This window comes from Drosophila melanogaster, chromosome X, assembly GCF_000001215.4.
Source record: "Drosophila melanogaster chromosome X".
Taxonomy (NCBI): Eukaryota; Metazoa; Arthropoda; class Insecta; order Diptera; family Drosophilidae; genus Drosophila; species Drosophila melanogaster.
The window spans coordinates 9,030,205-9,054,675 of NC_004354.4; the positions used below are offsets into that span (position 1 = coordinate 9,030,205).

A 24,471-nucleotide genomic window follows, 5' to 3' on the forward strand; every position below is an offset into this window, starting at 1 on the left:
CTCGTTTAGTTCGCCGTTTCGTAGAAGAGCGACGAGAGCGCATGCGGCTTTTCCAGCGCGGTTTTTCCACCAAAACTTCGGCGACCTGTGTACTATTATTTATATTTTTATTACATTTTTTTTTATTGTTTTTTCTTTCTACCTGCGAACGCTTTGCTCGCCTTGAACTGGAGTGCTTCGTTTTTGAGTAGTGCATCTCTGCCTTTTGCTGGCGAGTGCTACAATTGTCGCACGTAATCGTGCTGGCAGTTACGCCTCAGAAAGCAGCCAAAAAAAAAAGAAAAAAAAACGCAGATACAAGATACAAAAGTATCTCGAACACATGCGTTACGCTCAGCTGACTCGTCGTGTGTGTGAGTGTATCGTAGTGTCGTTGTGTGTGTGTGCTAACAAATTGGTTAGATAAATTAAACAAAAACTGTGAAATTCGCGAATCAAAAAAAAAAAAAAAACAAAAGTAAAATAAAAGTTACACAAACGAAATACGCGAAGGAAAAGCGACGAGCTGAAACTGAAAGCAAACAATCAGCCGGGCTGACCAGTAGTAAATGCTTTAAACTTCAATTATAAAATTTAAATTGAAAAAAATAAAAAAAACACATATAGTTCACAATACCGCATCATAATATCCTACCCGCATCCTAACCCCCGCCGCTGGCCAAAATATGTCACAATTCCGCGATAATTCATGGGTGAGTTGCGATCGAGTTCAGTTCGGTTTGGCTTGAGATTTGGCACTAATTACCGACTAACTACTGCACACGTATCCACAGTGATACTCGCACTCTATCCTGCACTCAAAACTAATCCAAATTGCACAATTATCCAACACAATTTCTCTCCCTATCCTCATTTGTCCATTGCCCAACGCCCCCTCTCGACATCTTCTTAATTGGTCCAAATCGTTAATTAACCTGTGTGGCCATCTGTAAACCGATTGGCCAATTGGCACCATGCATCTCTCGGCCTGACCCGATTTTTTTAAATTTCGCAGCTCGCCAAGTGCCGATCCATCGATTGGTGGAATTGCACTGGCAATCAAAGTTGATAATTAGGGGAATTTTGACGATTTCTTCAATCATTTTGATGTTTAGTATTTGAGATACATTCACTAGTTCTTTGATGGCTTATTACCTTAAACTGCTTTTGAACTTTAAGAAAGTTACAAATATTCGTTTTAACTTACTATAACTTTATAAGTTTAATGAACAGAAAATATAGAACTTTCCACATTTATAGACAAGCAATTATAATATCATTTTCGATATAAAAAACATTATTATTAGGGGTGTTTTTTTTCGAGTGCATTTGCATTTGTGCCGACTGGCAATTGACTTGGAACTGAGAATTTTGACAGCTTCCGAAGCTTCGCATGCAGCGAATTACCTTGGCTTTATCAGCGGAATAACGGTGTCGAGGTCACTCGAAATAACCTAATCAAATTGGTTGGTTTTTTTAAATTTTAATTTTTTATTTTTTTTTAATAGGAGTGCGTCGTTCGCTTTGGCGAACGAAAGTCGAACAGTTTTTGAATAAATTAGTGCGATGCAAAACACGCAGGTTAAGCGGGTCAAACGGCAATGTTGATAGGCATGGGATGAAATTTATAGATCGACTTATTCGAAGTGCTGTGCAACCCGTTTATCTCGAACGATTTATCTGCGAAATATCTGGCCAAGATGGTAAAAAAAAAAAACAAAAAAAACTACTGCGGCAAGTGGTATTGCAAGATATGCAAAATTGTGGTTAAGTAAAGTAGTAAATTATCAATACTTTGTATTTAGAGATATGAATTCACTACTTAAGATACTTTTTTTTCGATTTAGTTTCTCTATATGTTTGCTGACTTTCGAATTAAGCCGCAATTGCTTTGCATTTTTTTTATCTCTACTTGTGTCAAAGAGAAAAACACACACACCTACATTTACCGAGAAATTTCCCAACTTAATTTCTACATGCTATCTAGATCAAACATCATTTCCACACCTCGAGCGCCCTTTTTCTACAGCAATTGCATGATTTGAAGGTCGACGGAGCTTTCTTTTGTTTCTTTTGGAGTTAAAAAAAAAAAAAAACCGGTGAAACAAACAGTTAGGATTGCACTCAGCGAAAAGAGTTATCTAAATCCATAACTTGTTGATAAGAAGATAGTGGTTGTATTGTAGTAAAAAATAATCATATAAAAACTTGGTACATTTAGGCATGGTGAACTTTTGCACCACAGCAATTTCGCGTAGAATCGCATTCTTTTTTTTTAGAAGCCTTTGTTTCGCTTCGCTGTATTTTTGTTGTTTATGAATGTGAATGCGTTATCGTCGTATCTGCGTAACTGTAATCGCATTATGATCCATTAAAATGCGCCAGCTTTTTTGGCAGTTTTTTTTTTTGTGATAAGGTCTGCGGACACCCACCACCTAAGGCGCTCCCTCGTCTGGCAGCAAAAAAATGAAAATAAAAAATATCATAAAACCAATCAAAATCCAGTAAAATAAGAGAAAAACCAGTTGGCCTGGCCCAAGTCGATTGCGCAAATGTCGTGACTGACGTCGCGCCAACGATTATCATCTTCTTCTGGCTAAGATTGAGATTCGGACTGGGATTGGGATTGGGATTTGGGACTTGGGATGCTGCACCTGCACATCCAAAGTCTGGCGGCTGAAGTCTGCTTCCTGGTGGCAGCTTCAAGTTCAATTACGGCAGATTGTCGTGAAGGCATTGGCCATGGATTCACAACCATATCGATATACACAACCACAACCATATTCACATCCACATCCACATCCACATGTCCATGTTGGTCATCAGCAACTTTCACTCACCGGCTAAATGACGATGACGATGTGTGCCTCCTGCACATTTTGTCATCGTTTTTCATGTGGGAAAATCTCTCGCCTCTGCAAAAGATCCAAAGAAAAAAAGACCTAAACGATGGGGAAGTCGTGTGGAGGCTCGCTTTTATTTTTCCTTCTTTTTTATTCATGGAAGCTGCGCTTTTGGGCAGACATTGCAAAATAATTTCCACAACAAGTTGGGAAGGCCGTCGACGACAATGAACTTTTAATTACCCCAAAGACTCGTTTCGCAAAAAAAATAAAAACACATGGAGAAAAGTAAAGGGGGAGCACAAACCTCATTCAAATGAGGTTTGCGGAAGAAAAAGAAAAGAAATTTTCAAAGGAGGAAAAGTTACTTAGCTCTCCGTGATCATATGCAATTTAATGCCTGCCCAATTTGCTGCGGAACAATCGGGTCTTTGTTTTTTTATGAGCAAAACCCTCCATTTCCCCAGCAGCAGATTAGATTTCAATTGAAGATTTGCAGATTGGCTTCCCTCGTTGATTTTCGTGGGATTGCCAGCCGAAAACTGGCTAGCCAAATTATGAATAAGTGTGCTGTAAATACGATTTCTGGCTAATACCAAAGCGGATTACAGTGCAATGATTCGATTTTTGCCGGCAATTGCAAATTTTTGTTGTACTTTCTGTGCCTTTTATGCCTTCGGGCCAATTTTTCCAACCAACATTTTACATATGCATAGGCCGGTAAATAGTAAAACCACAAAAAAAAACGCATTTAATATAAAATGTTGGAAAAAGTGGTCAAAAAAATTTGACAATTTTGAATGGCAATCAATTGGAAATTAAATCGAAATCGAAAAATCATCAAAACTACTTTTTCCAAAATTTCGCTATTTACTAAAGGAAGTTTTATCACAACTTGACTAAAAATGCTCATATAGATAAAAGAATAAGTTTTTTAATTAGCTTTTTACCACCGCCAACGATTCCTATCACTTTTTGACTGATTTCGGTAAAATAATTTTTGAATCAATTTTTGCCTTTTTTTGTAAGGGGTAACATCATCAAAATTTGCAAAAAATGACACAAAAATGTAATTTCCATTTTTGAACACAGTTTGATTGGAAATTTAATTACGAGCTCAACGAGGTATGACATTCCATATTCAGACAATTGTTTTTAAAGTTGTGGCCAAAAAACGAATAATTTTATGGCAAAAAATGTACATTTCGCCTAATGCCAAAATACTGAAGATATATTGTAACCGAAAACCAGGAAAACTCCCTTAAATTATCGCTTGAATGATTATTCAATCACACGAAAATATTTGTACACGCATCTTTAACGAAGCAATATAAAATTACCAACTATCTGTGAAGTATAATTAGCTAGAATTAAACGAAAGAAAGTTCAAAGTACCGTGCAAAGATTTCTTTTAATGTTTATTCGGCAGCCATAAAAGCCAAAAAAAAAAAAAAAGAAAAAACTAAGCTTTTGCTGGCTTATGTAAGTGAGATTTAGTTGGCAAGAGTTAAACAAATTTACGAAGTACCTTGTGCACATGAAAAGATACGTAGATACATATTTTGATTGTTACCGCTGACCAAACGCAGAAATTGCCGGCGAAAAAAGGAAATTTTGCGACAATTAAACAGTGAAAGTCGCTTAAAATGGATCGTTGTGGCATTAGTTATTACCCCCGACTTGTTATTATTGCTACCATATTTTTCTGTTTTTTTTTCTGTTTTTTTTTTCTGCTGCTAAGTTGGTGATATGACAGATTTAATAGAAAAAAGTTGAGAAATATGGCCAGAAAGATGGATGACAGAGATGATGATAAACTCGGGCGCGCAAACTGTGTTCAAAATAATCATCACTTTTCGCTCTCCATTCGCCTTTGTTTGCCACTCTGAATTTTTAATTATATTTGTACAGATTTTACTGCTGCTTTTTCCACACAAAACGAGGAGTATAGTGCACCACACAGAGCTGAGAAAACTGAGGCTAAACATTTTTAACTAAAGCCTCTGAAAAGGTTGGGCTCTGACCTTGAATAGAGTGGATTTTGGTTTGAAGATCGGGCCGAAAGTCTATTTGCTATCAGCCAAGTCACGTTCAATGCTAACCCACATTGTACAAATGCACATATGTGGGCCAACATTAACGGTAATTGATTTTCAACTCAGACTATGACCGATTCGAGAAGCCAAAGAAAACTCAGCGACGAAAAAATACGAAATACATACATACAAAAAGAAATATATATATATGTATATATAGAAAAAACGCAGCAAAACAGAAGAGAAACACACATCGAAATTGGTAACAAAAACGTGCTCAGACTTTGGTTTCGGCCTAGGGGATCTGGCCTCGTTAAGAGCACCAAGCGTATCTACAAGACAGCGACAAGTGTATCTGTATCGGTATCTGTATCTGTATCTGTATCTTTCAGATACGCCAAACAAAGGGGAACGGGCGAAGAACTGTTCTCATTTCTCATTTCGCGACGGTTGGAAAGTATTCAAATGCCTCAATGGAAACATTCCCTTTCTCCGCCAACTCGAATTCTAAAATGTGTCCGTTTTTTTTCATACCCTCTATTGTTGCTACCCTAAAGTTTTATCCACTTTATATTTATTGGTTTACAAACCGATCATAGATCACAATTATTTGCTGCAAGCTGTGCAATATATATGATATCTGTCAAATGCTTGTAAAACTAGTTTATGGAAAAATGTTGGTTTCTTAAAAAAAAAAAAACTGCACATTTGTGTGTCATAAAATGTGATGAATAGCGACTTATTCTTGATATTTATTGTATTTTCCATAGTAATAATGAACTTTAAATGAACCTAATCTCACGCTGAAATTATATTTTCACATGCAGTACAAAAAGCTGGGTATTTTTTGAATTTAGCCCAGCTTTCTTCGCCTTTTTCATCAGTTTTTAAACAGAAACCTTTCGCTTCAGTTCAGTGGGAGTCAGCAGCACCCACACAATTTCGCTGAATATTCGCAAATTCAAAGCCGACTCACTCATTACCATTCACACACCTCATCCGCATTCAAAGCTTCATTTTGTTGAATGCCACTAATTGTTGTCGGCGAACGGTGATAGAAAAACAATTTACCTCAATGGAAATGCCTCGAAGAATACAAAACAAAATGAAAATTAGCGATAAACATTTGTCACTGGGCAAATGAAACACAAAAAAAAGGGGCGTTGTCTGTCGACTGAAACACTGACCTACATGATTGCGAAAATAATGAATAATTCTCAATCACTTTCGTTGCTTCGAAAGGTGGCGAATTGCAATTTCGATAAGACCATTTCGCAAATGGTCGATAATGTTGCAAATGTTTACTGATAAGCGTGATAAATGCTGAAATTAGTCAGTGGCCAAAACAAAAGATTGTAAAAATTATAACCCACACATATTGGAGTGACTCAAAAATGAATGCGACTGCTGTTGACGAAATTTCAAATTTATATTTTATATTTCACACAGAACAATCAATGAATAAAACCCGAATTCAAACAACTTTGTGTTTGCTATAAATACTATAAACTGTTTTGATGCGAGGCAGTAAGCCCATTAAGTCAGTCAATATATGGAATCATTAATTTACAACATTGAATGAAATTTTGCAACAATAGCTAGATAATTGTTATTCTGCAACGAGGCTATTTTGTAACAATAGCAATTACATTTCATTGTATTATTTGGAACTTGAAAAGAGCATAAACTAATAAAGGGGTAGAAGGGTACTGTATTCGTTAAGTAGAAGGATTAGGAAAATAAACAATTTTATTTTTAGCCAAAACTGTTTTTTCCAATTGGTTTTTTGGACAAAACTTGAAAAATATTTGCCCGAATGTGGAATGCCATACCTCGTTAAGTTTGTATTTAAATTTCCAATCGAACTGTGTTTAAAAATTAGAATTCTATTTTTTTGTCATTTTTTGCAAATTTTGATGATGTTACCCCTTACCAAAAATGCGAAAATTTGCCCAAAAATTAATTTTTTTAAATCTTTCTAAAAGTTATAGGGATAGTTAGTATTGGTAATTAGAAGTAAAAAAATACAATTTTGTGACCTTTCTGACCATTTTTAGCCAAGTTATACAGAAAAAACGAATCAGAAATATTGACTTTTTTCATAAAATCGATCCATGTCTTTTTTTGTTAAAAAATTATCCAATTTTTTATCAGAACATTCCAAATAATGCTCCAAATATTGAATGTCATACCTCGTTGAGTTTGTAATTAAATTTCAAATTTAACTGAGTTAAAAAATGGAAATTCTATTTTTCATCCATTTTTTGCAAATTTTCATGATGTTACCCCTTACCAAAAATGCAAAATATTGCCAAAAAATTATTTTTTCAAAATCCTTCTAAAAGTGATACGGAACGTTAGCACTGTTAATAAGCTGTTATTCGTTCATATATATGATCATTTTTAACCAAGTTATGCCGAAAATACATCTATAATTTTAATATGCCTGTGTTTTGTTTTATAACAATAAAGTCAAAGATAAGCCATTTCCCAGAAAGCTACTTGATAAAGAGGCAGAAAACCCAGAGCGATAAATAGATTTAGTTTAGCCCGTTTCCAATTCCTTTGTAATACAAAGTCCGTGTGTGTTTTGAAAATAATTATAAAAAATTATACGATCGTACTGATCGATTTAATTGGCCTCTGGTCGTTCTCCTTGTGCCACTCAATGGTTCGGCGACAGTTCGATGAACTTGAGACGGAGTCACTGGATTGCGATTATAAAAATGCCATCGATTGTCGGCCCAAATAGACAAATAGACTAGACTTTCCATTAGCCATTAGTTTGGGATTGGGTTGGGATCCCAATCGCATTCAGCTCGGACACTTCCTGATGCAACCTTGCTATGCCACTGCATTTCATTGATGTGCATTGTGAATGGGCTGCGAAGCGTGTAACTAAATGCGAATTCAGCTAATTACGCAGGCATCCTTAGCGAGGGCGGATCGTTGAGTTCAGTGAAATAACATCTTTCGAGAAAATTCGTCGTCCTGTGCCATTTGTCATGTGCATAAATTTCATTTAGAAAAATTATGAAATTTCCTCTAGCACTCACATTCCAGCTTATATGTACATGGTAATTGTATTTGCCAAGTCATAAAAACCCAACCCAACCCAGTTCAAGTTCAACCCACCCAAAAAGAAGTGAACGTCACTTACTTATTAATAGCTCTCGATTGTATACCAGTTTAAAGAGACATATGTATGTATATATCTTGCTGAATATCTTGCTAAAATGTAGAACTTTCCTTCAGTTTTCGCAACACAAGACCTTGGCCAGTTCTCAATTCCAGTTCTCATTAAGATCGCTTGTGCAAGACTCATCCAACTTGTTGGTTGGTAGGAACTTGTGTGGCAACCTAGCCTGAATATCGCCGAACTTGGTTCCGCATTGGGCCAGTTTTTTTTTAGTTTTGGGCCTTTGTTAAAGGTTTTTTAGCCGATTTGCAGCTTAACGTTTTTGCAGGGGGTGTTTGTTCCCTGCATTTAATTGCCAACTGACAATTGTTTACCAAAGCTCAGCTACACTTGACTGGTTAGACTTGTTCTACGCGAATGTCATGTCAACTTTCTTTCGGCAATCGTCGAGAATCGGGTTTTTGTTTCATATTCTGTTTTTCAGTTTATCAGTTTTTCCACTAACATGTGGCCCACTTCGTGCTCAAGCACTCATCTACATTTATGTGAACGGCAACGGGGCGTATGCGCAATGCCGGTGTAGCAATTGTCGGTGATTTGTTTGTGAGATTGAACACTTGCAACGCAATGCCAGCCGCAACTGCGCAGCAATTCAACAGAGAAAAAAAAACTAAAATATAGCTTACAGAACTATTTCATAGAGATAATTATACCATCTATGAATTTAGCCTAGTATGATTTTAAAGTATATTCTCTTTTTAATAATGAGCCACATTATCATTTGACTCATATCATACTAGTTAGTATGTCCTCATGGCTTTTCCAATGTTTACGAAAGTATATCTTATCAATAGGTGGGTAACTTCGCTTTTTTCCGCAGTGCAACATTTATTTGCTGTCATTAACTGCTACTTAGTTCAATGGTTTTATCTACAGACATTGACTTCGGTCATGAGTGTATAGGCTATATATAGACCTTCCTGCTGGCTGATGCATTAACGCGCCTTGAATCATCCTCAAGTTGGCACTTGTTTTTCAGTCTTGGCCAAAACGTCGAACGTTTTTCCAACCTTTTTCTTTTTAGCCGGAAGTTGGCGAAGCCATAGTTTTGTTGTTTTTTTTTTTTTTTTTTAACCTGGCCAATTCGTGATCGTATATGGGCATGCCATCACGTAGTTAATAGAAAGTGGACAGGCCCAAAAGCGTACCTATCCCACTCCCCACAGCCCCTCCTCATCATCTACATTCACTATATCACCTGGTACTTGGACCATTGAAATGTATATGTATTTGTAATTGCGGCTTACAGTTGCGGTCAAATTAATGGCACTACAAATCGCAGAGGAAAGCTCACTGATGAGCAAAGTAATTGATATGTAGAATGCAAATAGCATTTGTTGAAGGTAAAAGCTTTTTTTCACTTAGTCATTGATTCATCGCTAGTTTAGTTTCTAATTGTTTTTGAGATATAAGTAGAAATGTGTCATAAATCAGTGGCATAACAAATGTGAATACTGTTCTAAAGAGAAAACGATGAGAAGTGGAAACTTGAAGAAGATATGAACAAAACAATAAACTTTATTGTTAACAATTCAGCAATAGTTTTGTTTGTGCCAATAATTTTGACCAAAAACTGTGTGTAATCCGCTGCCCCACATTGTAATTATCCATTGTTATTTTAAGCGATTATTTAGCGAGTAAACCTAACAATACTATTTTCCGCTCTGCAAAATCCCCGCCCCCTTCAACCGACCTCCCGCCTTTCTCCCTCTCTCTCTCTCTCTTTCTCTGTTGGTCTATATTCTCCAAATCTCTGTCTCTCGCTCTGGAGAAAAGCTCGCCAATGCGCGATCATACGGCGTTTTGAAGAGTTTGAGAAGCTCGGCACGTTATGCCAAGGCCAAATCCAAGTCGGCCATTAATCTCAATGCCCATCTGAAGAAGCAGCAGAAGCTGGAGGAAGGACATCCCGAAAAGAAGAGGCAGGATAAGAAAATACTCAGACAGAGTGTCAGTGAGGATCAGCCGATCTATGCGAATGTGGACGAGGTTATACCGATCCATTTAGAACCGGAAACCGGAACCGAAGTCGATGCTCTAATGGGTAATGCACAGGTAAGCGGACCCAAAAACCCCGGAACTCAGCTCCAGACCACCAGTTCCATCTGCATCCGGCTCCATTGCATCCCATCCAACAAAATACCGAACTAAACAGATATCCAGATATCAGATCTACGGATCCATTTGTTTAGCAAAACAATCGAGAGCTGAAATTAAATTTATTACGTGCCCGCCCTTCACTTTACCACCCCCATTAAAAATCCCACTTTTCGGTGTGAATTGGTTGCGATTGTTAAACCCGTTTGTCCAATGGCATTTAGCAGCCAAGTGCAAGTTGTTCAACAATGCAAATCATATAGCCGAGCAGTAAGCTAACGAGTACCAGGCAAATAAACCCACTGAATCGAATATAGAACCAAAACTTGAGTGTACTCTTGAGATATGATTGATTTTGCTGCTGAAAAAGTATAAAATTAAGTTGACAAAGCACTAAGCCAAGATAAAAAGCGTAAAATTTAGGCAATTTTGTTTATAGCCACAAATATTCTTCGAATATCGTAAAAATACTTTATTATACTATAAATAAATCTGTAGAGATTTCACATATCTACCCACTGTATTTCAAATAATGTACTGCATACTTATCGGCGACTAAAAATATTGATTAATTGCCCAAGTGTGTCTATCTTTAAAACTACTTTTTTCAATTACTCGCCGAGTTTAAGACTAATTAGTAAGTTAATTTAAACACAAATCTTCTTATAAACACAGTAGATATGCCTAGATAAGGTGTGAAAACTGACTGAGGTTTGCAGCTAAGCTAAACAATGGTGCTGGAACTGGCTAAGCAAATGGAAAAGCTACAAATATTTTCAAACGATACTTTCAAAACTTCCCACCTTCCGCTTCGTGGTGTTAGTTTGAATTAAAGGCTAGAAATTAATTAATTATGAATCGGTGCTGGTTACTCCATTAAACTTCAGTCGCTCATTAACCCCAGCCCAACTTAACTTAACCTCCGACTAATTTATGTACAAACTATGTTCTATATTTTTCTCACCTGCAGGTAAGCACCGCTGCAACGGTAATCCGTCTAAAGTTTATTTTTCTCCGCAACTCGCAAATTCTCAGACCAACAACAATGACAAGTAAGTTTGATAAATGTCACAACTCGGGTTAATTAACATTTTCAGACACCAAAAAAAAAAAGCAAGCAACAAATTTCCGCAAATAGAGAAGAAACCCGAACTTCGGGTTTCTTTCGTACTCGAATGTCGGTCAAGCGACAAGTGCAGCGTTCATGTGAGCGGTTTCCACCGATTCCGATTCCGATTATAATCGACCCCCCCCCCCCACAATTACACTCCCAAACCAACTAACAGAAGATGCATAAATCTGAAGCGCATGCCTATCGTTATGGTTATGCAACCGGGAACGGAACCCGACGATCCGAAGATCCATAATACCGGTACTTGTCAACGGCGTCGCCTCACTCAGCACGTGCATTTAGCTGCTTAAATTTATTGTATCACTCTGCAGACGTCGCCTATGGTGCACAGTGGAACCAAGATACACAAAATATGAAGCGATGTTAACAAGTATTTAAAAAACTACACAGAGCGGAGGGATTGAAACTAAAAACGAAAAACAACAAAAATTAAGAATATCACAATTGGATATGAATGAAATGAACAAACATAAGCATTTCCACCACAGGACTTATGAAATAAACAAGTCATTTATCACAAAAATGTTTTTTAACACCCCAAAGTGAAATTTCTGCTTCGAAAGAACCCGAATATATCTATGATAAATAATCTTTGCCGATCTATTAACACATGTAATTTATGCGAAACTTTTAAATGTTTACACTCGACTTGTCTTAACAGCATGTCTCACTAATTTTTGCCACTTAGCAATTAACTGCACAATTAATTAATTTAAAAGCCACGCGTCAATCGAGGCCCACTGTGCAACGGTACATTGGCGGGCCAATCAGTGAGTACCGCTTTGCATGCTGCGCGGCAGCTGCGACTGCGCGGCGGCTGCCTGCGGTGTACCGTAAGTCGGCGGATCAGTCTCTTCTTCTTCCATTCAAATATTTTGGCCTACGCGTTGTCAACGACTATAACAATAACAAAATCAAATGCAAAAACAATAACAGCGCAGCAGGAGCATGAGCACCAGCCAACGGATGAGAGCGAGAGGGGGAGAGAGAGAGAGTGAGAACAGGTGCAGCATCCATGCAACGAGCTATTGCCGCTCTCTTCGCACTCTCTCATTCTGCACTCGCGCTCTCTCTCTCTCCATCTATCTCTCTCTCTCTCACTCGCATTCTGACAGCGCTCCACGGGCAGAGCAGAGCTCAGTCTGCTGCCGCGCGTTGTTGACGTCGCATCGTCGACGACGTTGCTCCCCCGTCGCTGTTCTAAATTTAGTCACCGACGCGTTTCTGTAAATGTCGCCGCTGCCGCCGTCTACAAATAACAATAATATTAGCAACAATAATTACAGTTTTATTTATTTTCGGTAAATTTTGCACCAGATCGTACACACATTGTATAACCGGTACATATTTTGTTGTTTGCATAACAGCAACACAAATTAGCTAATTGTTTTTTTCCAGTGTGTATGTGTGTGTGTGTGTGTGAGTGCGAAACGTGCGAAGAAACAACAACAACGAACGGCATAATGCAGTGAATTTGGGTTTTTGTGTTTTGATTGATTTGATTTGAAATCGAATGAGAATTGTTTTCGTGTGACTTCTCAAATCCCACAGAACCTCAGGAGCTTTAGATAAACAGTGGTAATCTTTTTTCAAGAGACCGCTATAGTCAATACCCCCTGCAATGAATTTCTGCATCCGTACAAAATGAAAAGAAATCACCAAGCTGATAGTTAGACATAGCCGGTTGGAAATATGTATTAGATTTTAATTATTAAAAACACATATACTGTTCACAACTTGACCTTTTTTTCTAGTGCATCAGATACAAATGCATCTTGTATCTTCTAATTTCTATAACAAATCAAATAGTGTCGTTTGGAGTTCTTTCAATTTTCGCTATCTGCCGACCTTGTTGCCGATTCCAAAATGAGCTCAAGTTTGCGGCGTGACAAATGACAAGCGCATCTGTCAGATGCACCAAAAAGAATCTGTATCTTCGGTCGCAATAAATTTGGCGAAATTTCCTTGGCTAAATCGCATTCAGCGTAGATTTTCCATGCACACTTAGTCCGAATGGCCGAAAAACCAAAGTCTAAACATCTTGAAAATGTGCCAATTATTTTTGTACAATTCCCAAATAGAACACAATAAAAACCATGGACCATAGACCATGTCTACGCATCCGTTCATACACATATACATACATATATCTGTCCAATATCTGCGGTGTATATGTACGTATTTATAGATATTATGTGATCTTTACATGAATGTTCTCTTTTGATGGCCGGTTCTTTGGTTTAGATAGCGATTAGCATAATTATTTATGGTCCAGCAATTGTTGGGGGCCTTTTGATGGAACTTTAGTTTCTAAAAACCGATTAACCGTTATGTGTAGTGTTGATCGAAAGATCCACAGATGAACCTCGCTACCCTGAACTGTTGTCATCTGTTGAAGAGTCTTTCAAAATCATATATAGCTAGTTCCAGCTATCGAAGCTTGACTGTAATTCGATAGTTAATTAGGCACTGGCACCATATTCAACGGATTCCACAGACAAACACAATGACGAAAAACAAAGCATAAGCCCAAAATGACCGAATGTCGAATAAAAATAAATGCAGCCGCTTCTTCGGCTGCTTCTTCTGGGTCTTCTGCTTAGTCTTCAGTCTTTGTGGCCCTTCTCATCTCCCCTCATTCTACCATCCCCTTCGCGCCATCGTCTTGGAAGAACAAACGCATTTCTAACAAGATTGACAGGCATTCAAAGCAAATGAGCAACTGAGATGGTCAGCACACCACTGCCTAACGGCAATAGGCAGAAGGAATTGAGGCAAAAAAAAAACTACAAATAAAATATACAACAAAAAAACCAAAAAAAAAAAAACTAAATAAAAGCTCTTCAAATCGCGTCCCCGTCATTTGCTGCCTGCTGCAACACGTTGCATGCTCGGCATGTCAATGACATTTAAGAAAAATTGATTGAGGCGGCACCACGAAACGGGTTAATTGCGTTAACCCCTGACACCCACATGAACCGAGTGCAGCAGCAAGACAGAAAAACAGAATCACATAGGGAAGAACTTCTTGTAGTTAACTTCTTATTGCCAGTTAAATGAGGTTTTCAATTTACTTAATGATAGACTACTTTAAAACCAAGTCAAATTATGTCTACCATTAATAGAATTATATGGGAATAAAACTCTCATACTTAAAAAAACAGAAAAGGAACTTCTATCTCACTTGTACCTAATATATCTAATGTTATTTGTATTTATTTATTCATAGATACGTGCACAGAACTATCTTACTTTCAAAGCTTAGATTGCAGATACATACATCATAATTTCTTCTGAGAAAAGAAAAGAACTTTCAAGTACACTTATATAACAACCTTATCGCATTTGGCGATTACATAGCAGTTTCTTCTTCTGCACGAAATCCATTGATAAGAGCGTTTTCGCCAACTTCCTTAATCCGTTTATCTAGCCAGCTGAGTATCCGCACCTGTATCCGCACCATCTCACCACACATCATCTCGACACCCCAACGAACGTGACCTACACGAATCAGGTGGTCGGATCGGATGGGATCGGATCGGATCAGATCAGATTAGATCAGTGAGATAAAAGACGAAACCCGGGTGAACAAGAGTTTTAACCATTTGAATGGCATTCGAGAAATGCGGGGAAAGGCAAACAGTGTGGTTCGCCATTGAATTGCCTCATTAAGAGAATTATTTTTGCATTCGGGTCTCAGACCTTGCGCATTTGGCGCAACATCCCGCGATAAGTTGTGAAAATATTTGCGTAAGTGAAACAGAAAGCGTCGACATGCAAACATTGTCTATAAGGTTTTTTTTTTCGTATATTTTTCGACTTGGCTCTACCCCATTTTCATTCTCTATTTTTGGGTGGCGCAGAGAGATCGAAAGATCGAAGTGTAAAGGGCAGGAAAATCAGTTTTTCAGTTTTATTTATTATTATTTTTTTTTTTTTTTGGCAACTACAACTACACGTTTAGCGTTTTGTTTATTGTTCTAGACATTAAATGAGATAAATGCGCACCATAAACCACTGCCTGGATACAGCAGTGGAATGAGATTAATGCCAAGTAAATAGTCGCATAACAAGGCAATACCATCTACTCTCTCATATCAAACGCACACTATATACATACGGTGTATATATGTATTATTAACAAGAATTCAGCAGCAGGATCACATTAATTCAAGGTATTCGTACCTTTTTTAATGGAAAAACGCAACCCATGAACGGTTTACTGTATTCAGGTGTTCGCACTTTTTGTTTATGGGAATCAATTTCTATATACAATGGCGACGACAGAGGCAACGTTTAGTGCCTGGCATTAAGGGGCATGGATATCGGAGTGTTAAGGGGGCTGAGGTTCCACACTCGGAGAATATAGAAAAGTTATTAGTGACCAAAGCTTTTTCTATTCTGAGAAAATTTTTTCGCAGTGCACTTGCGGCCCAACTTCTTTCTAATTGGTATAAAAACTGAAGTTCAGCTGAACTATAAATCAGTCAATCGCTGTTGAAGTCGCAGCTTGGAAGTGAATTAGAAAATAGAAACGAGTGTAGGCAGTTATCTTAAGAAAATCAGGAAAACCAAAAATGGTATGAGAGTGGGTAATAGTCGGTGCTGCCTTATGGCCTTATATGGCCTTGTGATGACCTTGAGTGTGATCCGTGGATCCTTACAGGAGTCGGTGGCCACCAATTATGGCCATTCGCTGGCATTGTGTGCGATTAATTCCTTTTATTAATCATAAATTGCCATAAAAGAACGCAACCATCCAAAAGGGACTCGCAATTGTCGGTGGCTGCAATTGCCGCAGTTGGCAACTCTATTTATAGAGACCAAAAGGCCCACGGACAGAGTTATTCCACTGTTTATCTTCGTGGGTCTTACCCCCATATGATCTTCCGTCCGCCTGGCCATAATTTATGTTATTTGACTTTTAAACCTGAACTGCGATGTCGGCAGAAGGCTTCCCATAATTGCAGGTTCTCCTCTTGGTTTCCCTCACATCTTTTGTGGCTCCACCTTTTTGCACTTCCCGAAATTGTTCATCAGCTGAGATTTTTGTTTTCAAGTAGTAAAGCAAATATGAATTGAATCTTTATAAATATGAGTGAGTTTCTTTTTTTTATATCAAATTTGCAACTAGCAAGGAAAGTTATTGATCATTTTTTAAAGTAAATATTAGGGTGGAGCAATCGGTGTAAGCGCAGATTTCTGTCCCAGTGTAGCACTGCTTACGCACTGCTTACTCGACTCCCTTGCAACTGCTTGTGCGGCTTTTCAGCTAAGCTAAGCTCGCTCATTAGTTGAATTGTCTTTTGACTTGTCACACACTCCACTTTATTGCACTCCACCTGCCTCCGCGAAACGTGACATATCGCAGACGGTGCGATTAACCCCTCTCGCTCCCACTGCCGCTTATTAAGCAAACAACGCCCCCCCCCCCTGGTTGAGCATCTTCTTTGGCTGCTCTGCTTCTTGCTCGATGCAAATGCTATTAGCCGCAACAACAAGTGCAAAATGTAATTAAATTGTTTTACTTACTACGGTTTCGCACGTCGGCCATTTGAATCGCGAAAAGTGTAACAAAGGCAACCCAGATATCTAGAGACCTACGAGTACAGTGGTCACTGAGTAAGCGCGCTTACCGTTCTTCTCTTCAATTAGCTTGGAACTTTTTCACCAAGCCGTTTATGTAAATTCTATATTACTAAGGGAACTGAATGACTAAGCTAATGTAGGAACCCTCTATAGATACTAGTTATCTTCTCGTTTCCGAGGCTTCACTGTGGAATATATGCATTTGTAGAAATTTAGCACGAACCTTACATCACATTACAGTTATAACAACAACTGGGGGCTTAATGATCGTCGCTTGTCCCCAGTTCTTACCCGCCCCCTCTCTTCGTCGTCCCCCATTCCAGTGCTCCACTTTGGGATGCAATTGCAACAACAGAAATCGGAGTTTACCCGCGTTATATGCTCATTTGTAATTAGAAAATCCACTCTGCCCAGGGAAAATGAGAAAACAATTTGCATTTCATTCAAGCGAAGTAATGGAAATTGGAAAAGGGAGGCGGCGAGGGAGAGAAATCGTTGAGAATAACCATTATCTGACTTAACTCGAAAGTAAATAGTTCATAAATAAATGATTTATATAATTACCAACACGGAATGACGGTGGATAGAGAGGCATAAGAAGAAGACGAACAGCAGCGGAACGAAGTGATCGTAAAATAGGCACAATACCAGAAATTTGAATGGTAATTTCTAAACAAAGAAATATTGTTAAATTTCCTATAGGTATTTACTTTTTTTAGCGTGCATAAATAATTATAAAGTTAGGTCAAGAAGATCAAAAACAATATGGGTCCTTTGAATGAATTAAATTAAAAAGAGAAATTTTAATGGGTTGGCTTATACATATTTTTTAATATATGAATCTGTTTTTTTTAACTGATCCTATTAGCTTGATCGTTGCTGTGGATCCACACTTGATCGGACAGACACAAAACAGAAAAGGAGACAGACAGACGTCGCAGTCGGCGTCGCTGTCGATGGGGGCGCCACGGGCGGCGACTTTGCAGTCGCTGGCTTAGTTTTGTTATTCCATTTATTCCAGTGGCCAACGCAGCGATTTGTGCGTCCGCTTCTTCTTCCCCTTATCTCTTCCACTGCGCCGCGTCCCTTGCCTTCCTTGCTGGCCCTCTTTATAAACCCCCCCCCCCCTTCCCCCACTGAGCACAAAACCGATTTGTAATCTCTACCTGCATCGAAAACTGGAGCAAAGAGGAAGGGAATCGGGTGAGCAACAGTGGGGGAAAAGGTGAGAGCACGGTGGACAGAGAGGGTTAGGGGTCGCCAGAAGGTGAAGAAGGGAGCGACCTTTTCATTACATTTCTCCCTATTCTTAGCACCGTTCTTAAGTCACTTACCCATTCCTTCTCCTTCGGCTCCTTCTTGTTTTCCTGTTCTGTTCGGTGTGTTTATGTTATCTGTGTACACTTTGCTATGTAGGTGAAACATCGCCTGCTTATGTTACTTGCTACAGGGTATTACGGGTATAACGGATGGCTATTTCGGATTAACCATTTATGGAAGAATGTGCTTCCAGTGGAATTTAGATTGCCTTAGGCCATGGTTGCCACTTTTCATATGAACTAAATTAGGGAGTTAATAGCTTTTACATTTCATTCAGTGCCTCACTTGCTCGCGTTTCTTCTGCAACGAAAGGTGTACAGTTCAGCATATCTAAAATAACAAACAGATAATAGTTATTAGTGATAACGGTAAATGTATGCAAGTGCATACCTACTACATTTTAATTGTTGGTAATGTTGAGTATCTGGTTGCGATATGATTTCTTATGCAAGAACTTATTAAAATAATGTGTCTCGTTTGAATAAAATGAATATTTGTTATTTCCCGTATCACATTTACATGTTAACACTCCGTAGAATACAATTCGCGAACTCGATTGATGAATTATGACAGCACTTTGACCAATCTGATTCTTTCCAAAAAAACGGATGCTTTCCCATCGACGAGCGTCACTTCCAGGTCGACTCTCGCTCTCCTCTTTTGTCGCTCTCTTTTTACCTAGAAGAAGCCCCGTTTGCTCTCCCCCTTTTCATCGTTCCCTTCGCCGCGTTGCATTTGTTGTTGCTTTACCTTTCTCACGCACACACACACACACAGACGCACGAACGAGAGTGCAAGTTTAGGAATTGGAATTTTTGTAATGTTTTTGTGTGTCCCATAAATCGAACAGCCGTCAAAGATGAACCACCTGCGGGTGCACAAATTCAAGCTGGGCGGCAAAGATAATGCCGCCATGGCCGATTTGCCCCAATCGGAAAACACCACCAACAATAACAATAATATCGGAAGCAATAATAATCAAAAAGGCGGTGCAAAAGGATTTCTGGGAAGGATTAAGCGCTACTCAGTGTTGGGAAATAAACTGGGACGTCGTAATCTCGGCAGTATGAATTTGAATCCGCCGAATAATGTCGTTGATAATTCCGTTTCGCCCACTAAACTCCATACTGGAAGCTACAATATGACCGGTAGCCATTCCGATGATCATCGCCTGGAAATCGGAGCTCCGATTTTAATATCGACTACAACATTGGACACCGACCGTTTCGATGTCACGGAGGCGAGACTCAAACAGATTGGCGGCGGCATAGCCCAGACCTCCAGTATAGTAAGAACCCTGACGCCCAGGAGTTCGGATGAGGAGGAGTTTGTGGACGCCAGGAGTAGTCCGCAACAAATGGAAAGGGATGAGGATCTGCAAATCGCTGATGATCAGGTCGAAAAGAACGATCGCGATCAGTATGGTCATCAATTTCAGCTTCCTAAGAAACAACATCGTGAAGAAGAGATGGGGGACTTAAAATATCTAGACGATCTGGAGGAACCAGAACAATTTGAGACGCCCAAACACGAGGTGGAGGAAAAGCTCCTGACTGCCAACCAGGATGTGAAGCGCCCCATAACGCCCATAACCATTGCCATAGATCCCCCAATCAGACGACCACGTATTGCCCGCCAGCAAAGGCAATCGCAATCCGTTCAGAATCTGCATCGCAGCGAACTGAAGGTATACCTGCACAAGTCCAACTCCGTGGCGCTGGACATGAATGTCACGGCTCCGGCAAAGCTGGGCTTGGACTTGAATCTGCCCGAGTTGCCGGAACTCTATGGAGCCAGCGAGCTCAGTTTGGCGGCCAGTGATAATAAGGAAAATCTGCCAGCGGTGAAGCCATCCGCTGAGCGATCGCCCATACCAAATGGTGGCTTCATGGCCCAGCAGCCACATTTCAAGAGCCTAGACTCGTTCCACCTGAACACCCGCTCCCATTCGAATCAGAGCTCCCAACAGAGTTCCCGCCAAAGCTTGGCCTGCAGCAGCAGCAATGGGGAATACGACTTTGATCTGAAGTCGGTGAGCTATCAGAGCCTGAATGCCCAGAATCTGTTCGTTTCGATTGACGAACTGCAGGAGCTAACGCGTCAGATCAACGAAACGGAGGATTTTGGCAAGGAGATCGATCTGGAGTACTGCGCGCATCGCGATCAATTGAGACCCAGTGAACGCAGGATCACCCTGCTGAAGAACAAAAACCAAACGTTGATCAACTTCAATCACAACAAGGAGAAGCTGCGTAAGGGCTGGCACGGCATGAAGCACTGGCTGGGCGAGGAGGGCTCCAAGATTAAGGAGGCAGTGCGTCAACAGACGCCCCTCAAACGTCTGGCCCAATCACGGAGCAATCTTAACCAGTCAACTGCGGATGCCAGTCGCCAGTCAATGTCGCCGGAACGCACTCAACGCGATGTAACCGAGAGCTGTGAGGATGTCACCGAACGCACCGAAATGGAGTCGTCCATGTCGCACCGAAACAGCGAGGAGGATCTGTCGCCGCATGCCAAGCGGTTCAAGGATGAGGTACAGGTTTAGCTGTTTGTTGTTGGTCTGGGGTTGCTCCATGGGATGGGTGTATTGGGGGGTAAACTGTATACTAATGATGTTATTGCTATTCTAAACAGGGACAGAACGGCTTCGAGGAACTCCGGCGATATGTGAAGCAGGGCGGTGATTTTAGCAAGGAGCTCATCTTTGTCCTGCAGGAGAGGTGAGTTAAAGATCAAATTTAGTTTGTTTGTTTCATTCAAATTATGTTTTTAAACCTTACAGAGCCGATTCGGAGCTGATCTACTCCAAGTCGCTATCGAAACTGGCCAACAAGCTGAACAAAGCGGGCAGGGAAATTCCCGGGAGCGTGGCCGACGCCTGGCGTGGAGTGGCTACGGAGATGGAGAGCCGCAGCGACATCCATCGCCAGTTGGCAGCCTCGCTAACGGATGAGCTGGTCAAGCCGCTCAAGATCGTCGTCGAAGGACATCACAAGGCGCGCAAGGCGGTAGGTACAATTTAAAAGCCAGCTAAGCATATAAATTTAAGCCAACCCAATCCTCAGGTGGAAAGCAACGTGGACAAGGCGGCGCGAGTACTGGGCGAATGGCGAGCCAGCGAGGCGAAAGCCAAGAAGGCCTCCCATACGGCGGCGCGCGAGAACGAGAAGCTGCAGGACGCAATGCTGGACGTGCGCATCCAGAAGTCACCATCGATTGCCCTGCTCCACCAGGGACCCAACAAGCAGGCCGCAGAAAAGGAGCTCAAGTCAGCGGAGAAGGATTGCGTCAAGCTGGATAACAAGCGCAAGAAGGCCGAGGAGGCGGTGAAGCGTGCGGATGTGGAATACTACACCCTGTGCGTGCGTTCGGAGCGAGCACGCGTAGACTGGGAGATGGCCGTGCTCCGGGGAAGTGCCCAACTGCAGAGCAGCGAACAGCAGCGGCTGGGCAATATGCACAACTTTGCCCAGCAGTATGCACGCCTCATCTCGGACATGAATCCGATACTCGGTGGCCTGAGCACACGCCTGCAGCCGCAACTCGATGCTTGCAATGTGGCTAAGGATATGCAAGTGGTGCGCCACATCCGCCGCAATTCGGAGGGACCCAGTGAGCAACTCCTACCGGACTTTTACTGCGAACACACCACGCTGGCCATGAATCGGGAGCGTCGCAAGCACGCTCTGATCAAGCTGCTGCAGCTGGTCAAGACGGATCTGGAGCGGGAGCGACGATCCCGCGACGGATTGAGGGGACTGTCGCAATCGCTTAACCATCAGGAGCATCAGAACATCACCGATAAGCTGTACCACGTAAGTTTATCACGTTTATATGAATCGTTAGGAGGCATCATTAAATATGGTTCATTCTAGATTCGTTCCATGCTGACCTATTTGGAGGGCGCCCGTCTCAAGCTGCACTCTGCCCTCTTGGAGCTGGACCACAAGCCCAGAGCCACTCACCCACTGGCCCAGCACATTCATGTGGGTTATTATTGCTTAACTTAAGAGACTTAAGTTTTAAATGTCTTTGTTTAATCCACAGATCACCCGTGACCGCACTGGTTTGCAGCAGAGCATCCTGAAGGTGCCCAACTGGCTGAAGAACAACGACAAGTCGCAGACGCAGCAATCGACCAGTATGCTGGCCCACGACATCACCGACATAACCACTAACCACGAGGATGAGCTTCCCGACGAGAACTGCTCCCACCTGCACAGCAGTAGCCATAGCAACAATAATAGCAACGGCTCCTGCACAGATGTCAGTTCGGTGGTGAAGCCTTTTAACCGAAGCAAAAGCAACATCGAGACCAATTTCACCAGTCAACCAAAGATAATCTCGACGACAAATGCCGCGATTGCCGTGTCCGTTAAGTCCAAAACCCTGGCCAATCTGCAGGATGGCCATCACAATAACCAACAGCACCATCATCATCATCATAATCATCACAGCGATCGCGGCCAGGCGGATGGTGGATCCAATCAGCAGGACTCTGATTTCGATGAGTTCAGCTCGCAGGACGAGGACGACGAGCCGCAGCAGCCGCAGCAACAACCGCAGCCGTTGCAATCGCAGCAGCAGCAACAGCAGCCGTTGCTGCAAAATCCAACCATCAATGGCCAAGTGCAGACGCAGCATTTCTATCAGAATGCGCAGGAACTGCAGAAGGGCCAAAAGAACGGATCCGTTCCGATACTGGGACGCTGCAAGGCACTGTATAGCTACACCCCGAAGCTCTACGACGAGCTGGAACTGAGTCCCGGCGACATCATCGAGGTGCATGCCAAACAGGACGACGGCTGGTGGCTGGGCGCCCTGCGCAATCACATCGGCATCTTTCCGGCCACCTATGTGGAGGAGTGCGCCTAGTTCTAGTTGGGAAACGCCCTGCCAGCTTCCCTCCATAGCTATAAAAAACAAAAAAAAAACGTGCGAATATGTGTGTGTGTGTGTGTGCGACTGCCAGAGGAGTGTGTGTTTGCCTTGTGGAGCGATTTGTTTGACATGAAACCACCGAAGGAGAAAGTAATCCCAAGGCGATTTAGGGTTTATTTGCAACATTGCTGACAATCAAATGATTTACATTGATTTCACTTCAACTTCTATCTATTTAAACGCTAATATGATTGTTTATTGACAAATGAAAATGAAACAAATGAAAATTTATTTTTAGAAAAGATCATTTAAACTCCGCTGAAAAATTGAGAATAGTTACACTTTAAAGAAGTTTAATTCTTTTTGTTTTCCCTATAAGCGGAAAAATGTACTGCATATGTCTTGTGCTTAAAAAATTATTTGCCTAAACGGAACTTAAGAAAATATCTTGAAAAAAAAAGCTGTAAGAAAGCGAAGAAACAACAAATATTTACGTTTTCGTGTAATTTGTGCATTCAGCACTAATTTTTCACTTTAAAAGAAAACATTAAGAATTAATCACTTAACTTCATTGAAAACGAACAAAATCGAGAAAGCAAATACTTCATTTTTGTTAGAACATTTTTTTTTGTAAAAATGAAAATATTTTGCTTTGCTTATATTATGGGCTTACTAAGCCATTTTCTTGGTAGCCAAGTTAAATGAAACGAAAACAAAAACTCAATTAAATACTGAGTGAAGAATATTTAATACATTGACATTTTTTCAAGGAGAGAATATATCTTGATTTTTTTTAACATTTGATCGACTAACCATTTTCATATTTTTCGCCATAAAAAAACCGTTTTTAATTTGTTAGCTTTAGCCCTATATTATTTTATTTGATTTATGCCCTGATTGGCTTCAAGGGTTTATTTTAATCGTTTAGTTTTATATCAAACAAATCGATCCACTTTAGTTTTACGAACTTAGCTAACCTGCTCTTGACTAAATGCTAATCCCAAGGACAGGCCTTTGCATTAAGCATTAAGCTATGTAATCTACGAGTAAAGATTGTATTAATTTTATATATATATATTTTTTTTTTATTATGTTAACTACCAATTACAGTTTATGTTTAGCCTCCAGTTGAGTCATTTACCATTTATCGATCCTGCACATTAATTGTAGCGCTGGTCCTCATAAATAAAGCAACATATTGTTATTTCATTATTATCATTTTTTTTTTATTGCATATGCATAATGGAACGACATACATATGTATAAATATATATTATTATATTCAACATGCGAAATCACAAAAAGTTTTTTTTTCTCGTTTATAATTACATTTAATAAATTAAAAGTCTACATACATATATATATATATATTTGTAAAATATTAAAAACAAA

General features: G+C 40.2%; 1 protein-coding gene and 1 long non-coding RNA gene across 9 annotated transcripts in view; one reads left to right on the forward strand and one right to left on the reverse strand.

Annotated features, from left to right (window-relative positions):
• Positions 1 to 18,787, reverse strand: part of lncRNA:CR43836 (long non-coding RNA:CR43836) — a 76,084-nt gene extending 57,297 nt beyond the window's left edge. For all 3 annotated transcript variants that reach the window (NR_073641.2, NR_073642.2, NR_073643.1), the window contains exons 1-2: positions 18,586 to 18,787; positions 18,210 to 18,525 (exon numbers count right to left, since the gene is read on the reverse strand). This is a non-coding gene — a long non-coding RNA (long non-coding RNA:CR43836). The remainder of the gene's footprint in view (positions 1 to 18,209; positions 18,526 to 18,585) is intronic.
• Positions 1 to 24,371, forward strand: Nost (Nostrin). 6 transcript variants are annotated; one of them, NM_001298100.1, is made up of 8 exons: positions 1 to 692; positions 9,834 to 10,112; positions 19,046 to 20,731; positions 20,833 to 20,918; positions 20,981 to 21,206; positions 21,264 to 22,013; positions 22,074 to 22,184; positions 22,246 to 24,371. In NM_001298100.1, the coding sequence occupies exons 1-8, from the start codon at positions 666 to 668 to the stop codon at positions 23,071 to 23,073; spliced, it is 3,993 nt and encodes a 1,330-aa protein (NP_001285029.1). In that variant the 5' UTR covers positions 1 to 665; the 3' UTR covers positions 23,074 to 24,371. The 6 variants fall into 6 exon arrangements, with proteins under 6 accessions (NP_001285029.1, NP_001188566.1, NP_572515.2 ...); NM_001201637.1 differs by lacking the exon at positions 19,046 to 20,731 and having other exon boundaries at positions 22,246 to 23,115; NM_001169241.1 differs by lacking the exons at positions 1 to 692; positions 19,046 to 20,731 and adding an exon at positions 9,471 to 9,656 and having other exon boundaries at positions 22,246 to 23,115.
• Positions 24,372 to 24,471: the final 100 nt, after the last annotated feature.